The sequence below is a fragment of the Bufo bufo genome, chromosome 9, assembly GCF_905171765.1.
Source record: "Bufo bufo chromosome 9, aBufBuf1.1, whole genome shotgun sequence".
NCBI classification, from domain to species: Eukaryota; Metazoa; Chordata; class Amphibia; order Anura; family Bufonidae; genus Bufo; species Bufo bufo.
In genome coordinates, this window is record NC_053397.1 from 218790534 (window position 1) to 218803782 (window position 13249).

Here is a 13249-nt window from a genome sequence, read left to right on the forward strand (position 1 = left end):
CTGCTGTCTATGTCCCCCATTATATAGGTGCTGTCTATGACTCCCATTATATAGCTGCTGTCTATGTCTCCCATTATATAGCTGCTGTCTATGTCCCCGATTATATAGCTGCTGTCTATGTCCCCCATTATATAGCTGCTGTCTATGTCTCCCATTATATAGGTGCTGTCTATGACTCCATTATATAGCTGCTGTCTACAGGATAGGGGATAAGCATCTGATCGGTGTGGGTCTGGCTGCTGGCGCCCCCTGATTATGAGAAGGGGGGTGTCCTCTTTACCCCTAATAATGGAGCTCAAGGTTAAGCATGTGCACTGAGGCTCCAGCCCTCTGGGACTGCTGGTGAGTACAACGCGGGACTACGTGCAGCAGTCCAATAGAGAATAAATGGGCGTGCCCACTACCGATCCATTCATAGGGGCGCACGGACTTCGTTATGGCTTCTGTTTGTAACAATTCCATTACCCCCAGGAATGTGGCAGCACTGCAGTATACTTGGCGTCAGTCTGTATGCCCGGCGCTTTGTAATAAACCAAAACCACAAGATGTACAGAATATAAACAGAACCTGGGAGTAAAATCATCATCATCACCGTTATTATCACTGTGCAGAGCGTGAGCTGCTGCAAAATAATATCATTCCTTTATATAGTTTATATTATTATGTACGGCAGATATCTAACCAGTGGCATCATACAGTGTAGTATTGTACAGGTATTATTACAGGGTCTGTCATTGTGATATCAGATATTGTGTATTATACAGTGTTACAGTCCATGCTATGCTGGTATTGTGTATTATACTGTATTACAGCTATGTATTCTATGATTTTATGTTTTATACATTATTATTACAGTGTATTCCATTATAATATTATAGGACATTGTGTATTATGCATTGTTATATGGAGGACACTGGTAAACTATGACAATATTATTGTGTATTATACATTATTATAGTGTATTCCATAATGATATTATAAGACATTGTGTATTATAGATTATTATTACAGTGTTTTCAATGATGGTAATATAATATATTGTGTATTATACATTGTTATTACAGTGTATACCAGTATGATAATATAATATACTAGCTGAAGGAGCCAGCTTCACACGGGTATATTTCATCTATTTCATTTCATGTTTGTGTGTGTCGTTAAAAGATATCGACAGTATCCCCCATAACAGTGACCTCCGACCTCCACAGCCCCCCACCCCTTAACACTGACCCCCCCCCACAGTGCCGCGTCTCCTTAAAATGGGACCTCCACAGCAGCCCACCCCCTTAACTTTAACCTTCACAGCAGCCTGCCCCTTTAACAGTGAGTTCTACAACACCTCACCCCCTTAACTGTGACCTCCACCATTCCCAGCCCCCTTTAACAGTGACCCGCTGCCTTTGCCCTAACAGTGACCTCACAGTACCCCACTGCCCCTTTAATAGTGGCCTCCACAGTCCCCTCCTCCCTTAACAGTGACCTCCACAGTGCCCGCCCCTTTAACATTGACCTCCACAGCGGTCTGCCACCATAACAGTAACATCCACAGTGCCCTCCCCTTTAACAATGACCTCCACAGCGGCCGCCCCTTTATTAGTGACCTCCACAGTATCCCGTGTCCTTAAAGGGGTATTGTCATCACGCTGTTTTATACTTACCTGCTCCCTGCGCGCTGTCCACTTCCTGGTTTCGGCAGGGGGCGGGCTCCATCTTGATTGAAGTCTTCTCCGGGCCGGGCCACGCGCTGGACTGAACGCGCACACCGCCGCGCATGCGCCCTGGTGACTTCTTCCTGGCAAGTATACTATACTGGCCAGGAAGAAATCACCATAGCGCATGCGCGGCCTCGGCGTGCGCTTTCGGGACTGCGCGCGGCCGGCCGGGAGAAAAGAAGTCGTCTGCGCAAGCGCGGCCACTGCGATTCCGGAGAAGAGCGGTGGCCTTAACCAGGGGAGACGGAAGGCAACAGTCAGGTAAGTATATGTTCATTTTCTTCTAAGGGGTGGGAATTAGTTAATTAAATATATTTAGAAAAATTATCACTGTTAAATCATTAACAGATTTAACAGTGATCATTAAGATGGGAATACCCCTTTAACAGTGATTTCCACAATAAACCCGCCCCCTTAACAGTGACCTCCACAGAGCTCCGTTCCCTTAAAACGTGACCTCCACAACACCCCGCCTCCTTAACAGTGACCTCTAAAGCACCCCGCCCCTCAACACTGCCTCCATAGCGGACCGTCCCCTTAACTGCGACCTCCACTGTTCCTTGCCCCCTTAAGAGACCTCCACAGCTTCCGCCCCTTTAACAGTGACCTATACAGCATCCCGCCCCCTTAACAGTGACCTCCACAGTGGCAGTCCCTTTATTAGTGACCTCCACAGAACCCCGTCTCCTTAACAGTGATTTCCACAACACCCCGCCCCCTTAACACTGGCCTCTACAGCAATCTGCCCCTTAACACTGACCTCCATAGCGGACCATACCCTTAACTGTGACCTCCACAGCAGCCGCCCCTAGGGTGGCCAGAGGTCTGGTTTTAGGGCGGACAGTCTGGCTTTCAGACTCCCTGTCCCCCCTCCGGTGCAGGGCCTGGACGGACACAGGGATGTCCCTTTGAACAGCTCACTCTCAGACAGCAGCACTGTGCTGTCTAAGCGTGAGCTGCAGGGAGAAAGTCACCCTCCCTCCCACCCCTGCAGCTGACAGAAGTTGTTTTTTACCTTCATTTTTTCAATCCCTGTCGGCTGCGGAGTGGGCGTGGCTTAGCGGGACCTGGGGGCGGGGTTTTTAAGTCCGTCTTTTGAGAGTGGCCTGTATGGCCACCCCACCTGCCCCTGAACTGTGACCTCCACAGCACTCCGCTCCCTTAGCAGTGTCATCCACAGCGCCCTGACCCTATAAAGCTGACCTACAGCAGTGAAGAAAAATGGTTGGGTTGTTATGGAAACCTGGTGTAAAACTGTGTGTATGTGGAGACTAAGGGTCTGTGAGCTTCTATTGGCTGATAAGGGTCATGTGACCAGGCTTCTATTGGCTAATGCATTTTTTTTGGGAATATCTCAGGAACGGTACATCCTAGAGAGCTGAGACCCGCTGTAAAACCTTCCCGGACACCTGATGTACCTGCGTGCCAAATTTCGTGATTGTAAATGCAACGGTGCGGATTCCTTTAGTGGACATATATACACTCAGCTTTATATATTAGATTGTGTATTATACATTATTATTACAGTGTGTTCCATGATGATAATATATTGTGTATTATACATTATTACATGAGGATAATATATTGTGTATTTTTATTACAGTGTATTGTTATACATTATTATAGAGGACTTCCCAGATCAGGAGGTCTCCTCTGCGCCCGCGTCTCCTCCAGACATTACGGTAGCCGGCAGCCGTATTCCTCCGCGGCAGCGCGCACTACGCTTCCCAGCGCTCCCGATCTTCCCTCCGCCGGGAGCCGCACCGAGTGGCGGACATGGCCGAGCGCCGCGCCTTCGCCCAGAAGATCAGCAGGTAACCGGGGCGGCCGTTATCTCCCGCCTCACAGTCTGCCGGGAATTCCGGGGAGAAAGGGCAGGGCCGGGGGGATTCCCAGGCTCCGCTCCAGCCTCCGGCTGACAGGCCTGACCGGGCCCCCACCTCACTGCTGCCTGTCAGGCCGGGCTCAGGGCATTGTGTGCGGGGGGAAGCCGTGGGGGAGGGAAGGGCCCTGTGCCGAGCTCCATTGTGTTCTGTGCCGGGGACCCCGCACCCCCAAATACCCCACCCCAATAACAGCCCTGGACCCTGCACCCCCAAATACCCCACCCCAATAACAGCCCTGGACCCTGCACCCCCAAATACCCCACCCCAATAACAGCCACAGACCCTGCACCCCTAAATACCCAACCCCAATAACAGCCACAGACCCTGCACCCCCAAATACCCCACCCCAATAACAGCCACAGACCCTGCACCCCCAAATACCCCACCCCAATAACAGCCCTGGACCCTGCACCCCCAAATACCCCACCCCAATAACAGCCACAGACCCTGCACCCCCAAATACCCCACCCCAATAACAGCCACAGACCCTGCACCCCTAAATACCCAACCCCAATAACAGCCACAGACCCTGCACCCCCAAATACCACACCCCAATAACAGCCCTGGACTCTGCACCCCCAAATACCCCTCCCCAATAACAGCCCCAGACCCTGCACCCCTAAATACCCCACCCCAATAACAGCCCCAGACCCTGCACCCCCAAATACCCCACCCCAATAACAGCCCTGGACCCTGCACCCCCAAATACCCCACCCCAATAACAGCCCTGGACCCTGCATCCCCAAATACCCCACCCCAATAACAGCCACAGACCCTGCACCCCCAAATACTCCACCCCAATAACAGCCACAGACCCTGCACCCCCAAATACCCCACCCCAATAACAGCCACAGACCCTGCACCCCCAAATACCCCACCCAATAACAGCTCTGGACCCTGCACCCCCAAATACCCCACCCCAATAACAGCCACAGACCCTGCACCCCTAAATACCCCACCCCAATAACAGCCCCGGACCCTGCACTCCCAAATACCCCACCCCAATAATAGCCACAGACCCTGCACTCCCAAATACCCCACCCCTATAATAGCCCTGGACCCTGCACCCCTAAATACCCCACCAATTGCCACAGACCCTGCACCCCTAAATTCCCCACACCTATAATAGCCTTGGACCCTGCACCCCCAAATACCCCTCCCCAATAACAGCCCCAGACCCTGCACCCCCAAATACCCCACCGAAATAACAGCCCCGGACCCGGCATCCCCAAATACCCCACCCCAATAATAGCCCCAGACCCTGCACCCCTAAATACCCCTCCCCAATAACAGCCCCGGACCCTGCATCCCCAAATACCCCACCCCACTAATAGCCCTAGACCTTGCACCCCTAAATACCCTACCCCATAATAGCCCCGGACCCTGCCCCCCTAAATACCCCACCCCTATAATAGCCCCAGACCCTGCATCCCCAAATACCCCACCCCTATAATAGCCCCGGACCCTGCATCCCCAAATACCCCACCCCAATAATAGCCACAGACCCTGCACCCTAAAATAGCCCCATTCTCTGATATTTACATCACAAATTCCCATCCCCAATAACAGCCTACTCCCCTAAACACCCCACCCCAATAATAGCCCCGGACCTGGAACCCTGCACCCCATATATCCCACCCCAAATAATAACCCAGACCCTAAGGCCCCTTTCACATGAGCGAGTTTTCCGCGCGGGTGCAATGCGTGACGTGAACCCATAGCACCCGCACTGAATCCTGACCCATTCATTTCAATGGATCTGTGCACATGAGCGATGTTTATCACGCATCAGTTCTGCGTTGCGTGAAAATCGCAGCATGTTCTATATTGTGCGTTTTTCACGCAGCCCTGGCCCCATAGAATTGAATGGGGCTTCAGTGAAAAACGCATCGCATCCGCAAGCAAGTGCAGATGCGATGCGTTTTTCACTGATGGTTGCTAAGAGATGTTGTTTGTAAACCTTCCGTTTTTTATCACGCGAGTGAAAAACGCATCAAAATGCATTGCACCCGCGCGGAAACAACTGAACGCAATCGCAGACAAAACTGACTGAACTTGCTGGCAAAATGGTGCGAGTTTCACTGAACGCATCCGGACCTAGTCCGTCACGCTCGTGTGAAAGAGGCCTAATACCTGTTCCCCAGAATCTATCACCCCTGTATAAGAACTGCCCCCTGATACCTGCACCCCAAAAATATAACACCCCTGTAATAACCCCAGATACTAATAATCAAGTCCATGCAGAATCTCAGCTCGTTAACGTTTTTTCTGGCGCCAATTAGTTTTATTGTTGTCACTCAGAACTCTTATTAGGGGGCTCATCTGGTCTTCTGCTCACATTAGGGGGGCTTCTTTTTCCTACCGTTGTGACTGTTTTGCTGACATATTGGGGCTCATGTTATCCGTCGTCACCCAGGAGCGGTGAGCACTGCACCCAGAGATCTGTCACTGCTCTGTATTGTTGGGCGCCTCTGGAAGTTCTTCCTGTCATGGCCGCCCGGAGCATGTGATTGGTTCCTTGATGTCTCCATCCTGTGGCTCTCTGACTGCTCCTGGCACGCTGTGATAGCTGCAGGTTGGGGGGGAGCCTGTAGGGCCGGTCCGGCCTGTTGTAGGCGTGCGCCCGGGCAGCTGCGGGTAATACAATAGGTAATAATTGTTCTGAGGGCTTTATATAATTACTGCGTGTATCAGGTTTATTGACAGGTCTGAACTGGGACCTGAGACTGCACGCTGTCTGCTCTGCATCTGAAGAGCAAGTGAATGCAGCCTAGTCTCTGTTATCAGCCACTACAAAATATAATGTACAGCAACAGTGCAGCCATGTTCTACATACTGGACTAATACTGGGAATAGCGAGTAAAGTGCAGGATGTACACAGTGACTCCACCAGCAGAATGGTGAGTGCAGCTCTGGAGTATAATACAGGATGTAACTCAGGATCAGTACAGGATAAGTAATGTATGTACACAGTGACTGCACCAGCAGAATGGTGAGTGCAGCTCTGGAGTATAATACAGGATGTAACTCAGGATCAGTACAGGATAATTAATGTATGTACACAGTGTCTGCATCAGCAGAATGGTGAGTGCAGCTCTGGAGTATAATACAGGATGTAACTCAGGATCAGTACAGGATCAGTAATGTATGTACACAGTGACTGCACCAGCAGAATAGTGAGTGCAGCTCTGGAGTATAATACAGGATGTAACTCAGGATCAGTACAGGATAAGTAATGTATGTACACAGTGACTGCACCAGCAGAATAGTGAGTGCAGCTCTGGAGTATAATACAGGATGTAACTCAGGATCAGTACAGGATAAGTAATGTAATATATGTACACAGTGACTCCACCAGCAGAATGGTGAGTGCAGCTCTGGAGTATAATACAGGATGTAACTCAGGATCAGTACAGGATAAGTAATGTAATGTATGTACACAGTGACTCCACCAGCAGAATAGTGAGTGCAGCTCTGGAGTATAATACAGGATGTAACTCAGGATCAGTACAGGATCAGTAATGTAATGTATGTACACAGTGACTCCACCAGCAGAATAGTGAGTGCAGCTCTGGAGTATAATACAGGATGTAACTCAGGATCAGTACAGTAAGTAATGTATGTACACAGTGACTGCACCAGCAGAATAGTGAGTGCAACTCTGGAGTATAATACTGGATGTAACTCAGGTAACGGACCTCACTGTACAGTTATAATAATCCTGTATAAGCACAGAACAGTGCTGTGTGGTTTCCTGCTCCCGGCTGTGTATCATCAGGTGATATCTTTCAGTCTTCATTCCATACACATTAGTCATAAAGAGATGAGCGGCTGCCAGAATACAGTAAATATCTGTGTTATTGGGCGAGGGGATCTAGTAAATAATCACTACCAAGGATGAGCACAGTGATGGGGGCAGATTCCACAGTCATATGTACTGGGTTTTCATAGTAGTTGTTTCCTACAAATAGAGGATATAATGGTTTAAAAGCTTGGAATTCATGTGACTAAATAATTGTCAAATTGTGTTTACATACATTATATTACTTATCCTGTACTGATCCGGAGTTACATCCTGTGTTATACTCCAGAGCTGCACTCACTATTCTGCTGGTGGAGTCACCATGTACATACATTACATTACTTATCCTGTACTGATCCTGAGTTACATCCTGTATTATACTCCAGAGCTGCACTCACTATTCTGCTGGTGCAGTCACTGTGTACATACATTACTTATCCTGTACTGATCCTGAGTTACATCCTGTATTATACTCCAGAGCTGCACTCACTATTCTGCTGGTGCAGTCACTGTGTACATACATTACTTATCCTGTACTGATCCTGAGTTACATCCTGTATTATACCCCAGAGCTGCACTCACTATTCTGCTCGTGCAGTCACTGTGTACATACATTACATTACTTATCCTGTACTGATCCTGAGTTACATCCTGTATTAAACCCCAGAGCTGCACTCACTATTCTGCTGGTGCAGTCACTGTGTACATACATTACTTATCCTGAGTTATATCCTGTATTATACTCCAGAGCTGCACTCACTATTCTGCTGGTGGAGTCACCATGTACATACATTACATTACTTATCCTGTACTGATCCTGAGTTACATACTGTATTATACTCCGGAGCTGCACTCACTATTCTGCTGGTGCAGTCACTGTGTACATACATTACATTACTTATCCTGTACTGATCCTGAGTTACATCCTGTATTATACTCCAGAGCTGCACTCACTATTCTGCTGGTGCAGTCACTGTGTACATACATTACTTATCCTGTACTGATCCTGAGTTACATCCTGTATTATACTCCAGAGCTGCACTCACTATTCTGCTGGTGCAGTCACTGTGTACATACATTACTTATCCTGTACTGATCCTGAGTTACATCCTGTATTATACTCCAGAGCTGCACTCACTATTCTGCTGGTGCAGTCACTGTGTACATACATTACTTATCCTGTACTGATCCTGAGTTACATCCTGTATTATACCCCAGAGCTGCACTCACTATTCTGCTGGTGCAGTCACTGTGTACATACATTACTTATCCTGAGTTATATCCTGTATTATACTCCAGAGCTGCACTCACTATTCTGCTGGTGGAGTCACTGTGTACATACATTACATTACTTATCCTGTACTGATCCTGAGTTACATCCTGTATTAAACCCCAGAGCTGCACTCACTATTCTGCTGGTGCAGTCACTGTGTACATACATTACTTATCCTGTACTGATCCCGAGTTACATCCTGTGTTTTACTCCAGAGCTGCACTCACTATTCTGCTGGTGCAGTCACTGTGTACATACATTACTTATCCTGTGCTGATCCTCAGTTACATCCTGTATTATACTCCAGAGCTGCACTCACTCAGGGTCGAATATGCCCTTTGTGCAATCCGGTCTGCTGCACAGGGGCCTAGTAGGAAAGGGGGTGCACTGACACCCTTAAAAGCTTTCCATCTATGTGTATATTGGTACTCCTCCTGTGGAGATATACTGTATTTCTGGTGATATCTCTGCTCTACTGTTGGGACGCCTGATGGACCAGTCAGACCTTGAACTGGTGACCGATGCACAGTGCCAGCCTCAGAGGTGCCAGGCTTTGTGTCGCCCCCGGCTCCAGCGATGTTGGGGGAGAGCAGTGAACATTGTCACGCCACGTTCATCGTTGTTATAGTAATTTGCTTGAAAATGTTGATGCGGCGTAAATGAGCGGTCAGGCGTGAAGACGGTTGTGTCCTAGATTTTTTTTGTTTTTGGTTTCAGTATTATCATTCTCTATCATTGAGGGGGTATCTGAAATTTTTGCTTTATTTTCAAGGTCTCTGGTTGCTGTCATTTTATTAGTTGACCTTCTGAGAAATCCGCTATAGATCTTGTCCTTTCTAGTTTATTACAATGTATCATAGTGCATTTACAAAGTTACTTTTTATGTAGCTGATTTATGTTATTGTAGTTGGTTGGGGTGTATTCCACAAACAGCGTTTATCACCTGTACCACAAGGATGGGTGTAGGTGTGTAATCTCTTGGGGGGGGGGGCAACCGTTGGACCCCCAGCAATCTTAAGAACGTGGATCCCTGAGTCCCTCTTGTGTACATCAGGGCAGTGGACTTAAAGGGGTTGTTCATCTTCTGGGGGACTTTTGGCAGACCACCTCTTGTGGCTCCTCGCTGCAGGGTCCTGGCTCCTTCGCTTTCCTGCCGTCACTGCAGGCCTTGGGTCCCCTGCTGTCAGCATCCATTGTGATGCCAAAGACTGGCTGCAGTGGTGACCTGCCCCCTTGCATCATGCCAGTTGGTCACGGGACACAAGGGGTAGGTCACCTGATGTTTTTTTTCCCCCGCAGACACTCGTCCCTCTTAGCCCTCATGCACACGACCGTATGGATTTGGCGGATCTGCAAAACACGGGTAGTGTGCATACCACAACTGTCCACGGTCCTTAATATAGAAATGACTGCTCCTCTTTTACACCTTTTGGAAATCTTTGAATGGAGTGGCACATAGGTGTTAAAGGGTTTATACATACATTTCTAGGAGGCATAACAGAGGAACAGCATAATTCATAGTTATAAGAAGAGATGCACCAGGATTGTGTTGCATAGAGGAGCACTGTAAATGTCTAGTCCACAGCCTGTGGGCGGAGTATGACACATCTGTGGCTATCCAGTTGTTGAGAAACTACAACTCCCAGCATGCCCTGACGGCCTGCGGCTCATAGGTTTTGTATATAAAAGCTTTATTGTACCCGTTCTGCATCCTTCCCCATAACAGCGGGTAAAGGTCTCTAATTTCACAACCCTTTATTTAACGCATATGACGCCCCCGACAGGCTGTGATTGAGGCGCATGGCTCGGTGGTTACACCCCACCCCTTGTATCAGATGTCCCAGTTCCATCATATACTGACTCATATACTGGCTTAAAATACATATCCTGTTTACCAAGACTGAGCTCTGTGCACTATATATTTATGCTATTCCCGGTCCTTGATTTACATGTACAGATGCAGCAGAGCTGAGAGTGTCACGGTTGTATCCCTCAATGTGTTTTCACACAGGACTTCATGTAAACCTACTGCATTATCTTCCAGTGTTTCTGCCCAGTATGATATCAGAAAGGGAAGGGTGCAACATGCAGGGCAGTACAGTCCCTGTGGCAATCATATATAAGCCCCCTATGTGGGATCAGGGTACTGGGCTGAATAGGAGGCCACCTATGTGGGATCAAGGTACTGGGCTGAATAGGAGGCCACCTATGTGGGTTCAGGGTACTGGGCTGAACACGAGACCATCTATGTGGGATCGGGGTACTGGGCTGAACACGAGACCATCTATGTGGGATCGGGGTACTGGGCTGAACACGAGACCATCTATGTGGGATCGGGGTACTGGGCTGAACACGAGACCATCTATGTGGGATCGGGGTACTGGGCTGAACACGAGGCCACCTATGTGGGATCGGGGTACTGTGCTGAACACGAGGCCACCTATGTGGGATCGGGGTACTGGGCTGAACACGAGACCATCTATGTGGGATCGGGGTACTGGGCTGAACACGAGGCCACCTATGTGGGATCGGGGTACTGGGCTGAACACGAGACCATCTATGTGGGATCGGGGTACTGGGCTGAACACGAGACCATCTATGTGGGATCAGGGTACTGTGCTGAACACGAGGCCACCTTTGTGGGATCGGGGTACTAGGGCTGAACATGAGGCCACCTATGGGGGATCAGGGTCCTAGTTCTGGACATGAGGTCGCCTATATGGGATCAGTCTTCTATAAACAGTTATCACTTCACCAGTGTGGGGTCAGACTGCTAGGGCCGGACATGAAGTCACCTATGTGGTGTCAGGCCCCTGTAGACCATCATCCGTTCACCTATATGGGGTCAGTGTCCTAGGGCCAATCATCTAATCAGGTCACAGTGGGTTAAATGTCCTATGCTGGGACCGTTCACACTCCTCTACGTCACTGTCCTATCTCTGGAGATATTGCTGTCCCTCAATAAGACGTAACCTTGAGACACTATTTCTTTATCGCTGTACTTGATACAACGCCCCTTTAAGTTGATATGCGAGGGATATGAAGCTAAAGCTCGGTTTTGTGATCGCCTTCCTGCTGTTAGATGTGATTTTCCATATATTACAGCACTTTCTGTAAATATGCGCTGCTCGGTCATTCGTCATCTGAGCCGGCGGACGGATTCCATCAGTCACTTCACACAAAGATCTATTGACTTCTTTGTTGCTGCTGCATTTTTCCTCCAAAGATATTTTGCACGCGGAGCCAGGATAGCCGGTGGGCATGTTCTGCCGCTCTCAGGTTCCCCCGCCTACGCTTTTTATGAATCTCAGAATGTCGCTATTAATATTAATCTGTTAATGCATAAATATCAGACACAGAGATTTGGACTGGAGATAATTGCTTCTTGTAAGAGTAAAGACCATTTAAAGGGCCACCATGCCTAAAATCCAAAGCTCTCATATATGTATATGGCTCTGTTCACACTGGCATAACATTTTCCATAGTTTAATGGGAGTCAGCAGTTTTGACCATGCTAAACTGCTGACAGCACTAAGTAGGAGATCAGGAGTAGTGTGAATATGAAATTTAAGGCTACTTTCACACTAGTGGCAGCCTTCTTCCGGCGGGCGAACAGCCTGACGGAACCATGCCACTAGTTCTTGCGGCAGCACGGCAAACATGCCGAGAGGCGGCCGGAATAAAATTACGACATGTCGTAGACGGTTTTATTCCGGCCGCCTCTCGGCATGTTTGCCCTGCTGCCGCCGGAACTCTGGCCCGCTCCCATTATAGTCAATGGGGCCGAAGCGAGCCTCCGGCGGCAGCACGGATCCGGCAGGCTGTTCACCCGCCTGACTACCGCTAGTCTGAAAGTAGCCTTATTCTGCCAAGTTCTGCTTCACTGTGAAGTTCTCTTCCTTGAATTGCCTCCCAGCTCCTCCCCTCTGTTCTGAGTGGCAGCTGTAGCATCCAACCAGAAGACCACTACAGCTGTCACTCAGAGCAGAGGGGAGGGACTGGGAAGCAGCTCAACCAAAGGGCAACCTCCTGGCCACTTGCCGGAGCAGAATCTGGCAGAATAAAACTTCATATTCGCACTACTCCTGCAACTAACATCTCAAAAAATGTTATGTTTCTAGTTTCTACTGTTCTCCACCACCTAGTGCTGTCAGCAGTTTAGCGTGGTCAAAACTGCTAACAGACTCCCTTTTATATGCTACTTTTTGAAACTTTATATATGTGTACTCCACCTTTTTAGTGCAAGTTGCATCCAAACTTTTAACAAGTTAGTGCCATATTAGTAACTTAAAGGGGTCCTCTGAGCTACCGATCCTCAGGAGAGGTCATTAATATATCAGTCTGACTTCTGGCACTCCCACCAGTTAGCTTTTTTGGGCGGCAGTAGTGCTGGAAATTATACAGTGTACTGAGCAGAAACTAGATTTTTTTTAAATGTAATTTTTATTTAACTTTTTTTTTTTTCAGGACTGTGGCCGCAGAGGTACGCAAACAAATCTCAGGACAATATGGCTCCCCACAGCTCCACAAAAACCTGAGCGTCGGAGGATCACACCATGCCTCGGTAAGTTTCCTC

General features: G+C 48.5%; 1 protein-coding gene across 4 annotated transcripts in view; it reads left to right on the forward strand.

Moving 5' to 3' along the window:
- Nucleotides 1-3412: 3412 nt before the first annotated feature.
- Nucleotides 3413-13249, forward strand: part of DOCK7 (dedicator of cytokinesis 7) — a 127946-nt gene continuing 118109 nt past the window's right edge. For 3 of the 4 annotated variants that reach the window (XM_040408308.1, XM_040408309.1, XM_040408312.1), the window contains exons 1-2: nucleotides 3489-3526; nucleotides 13141-13237. In XM_040408308.1, the coding sequence (XP_040264242.1) occupies nucleotides 3489-3526; nucleotides 13141-13237 (135 nt within the window). Of the gene's footprint in view, nucleotides 3527-13140; nucleotides 13238-13249 lie in introns of all 4 variants that reach the window. The other variant, XM_040408313.1, reaches the window with a different exon arrangement.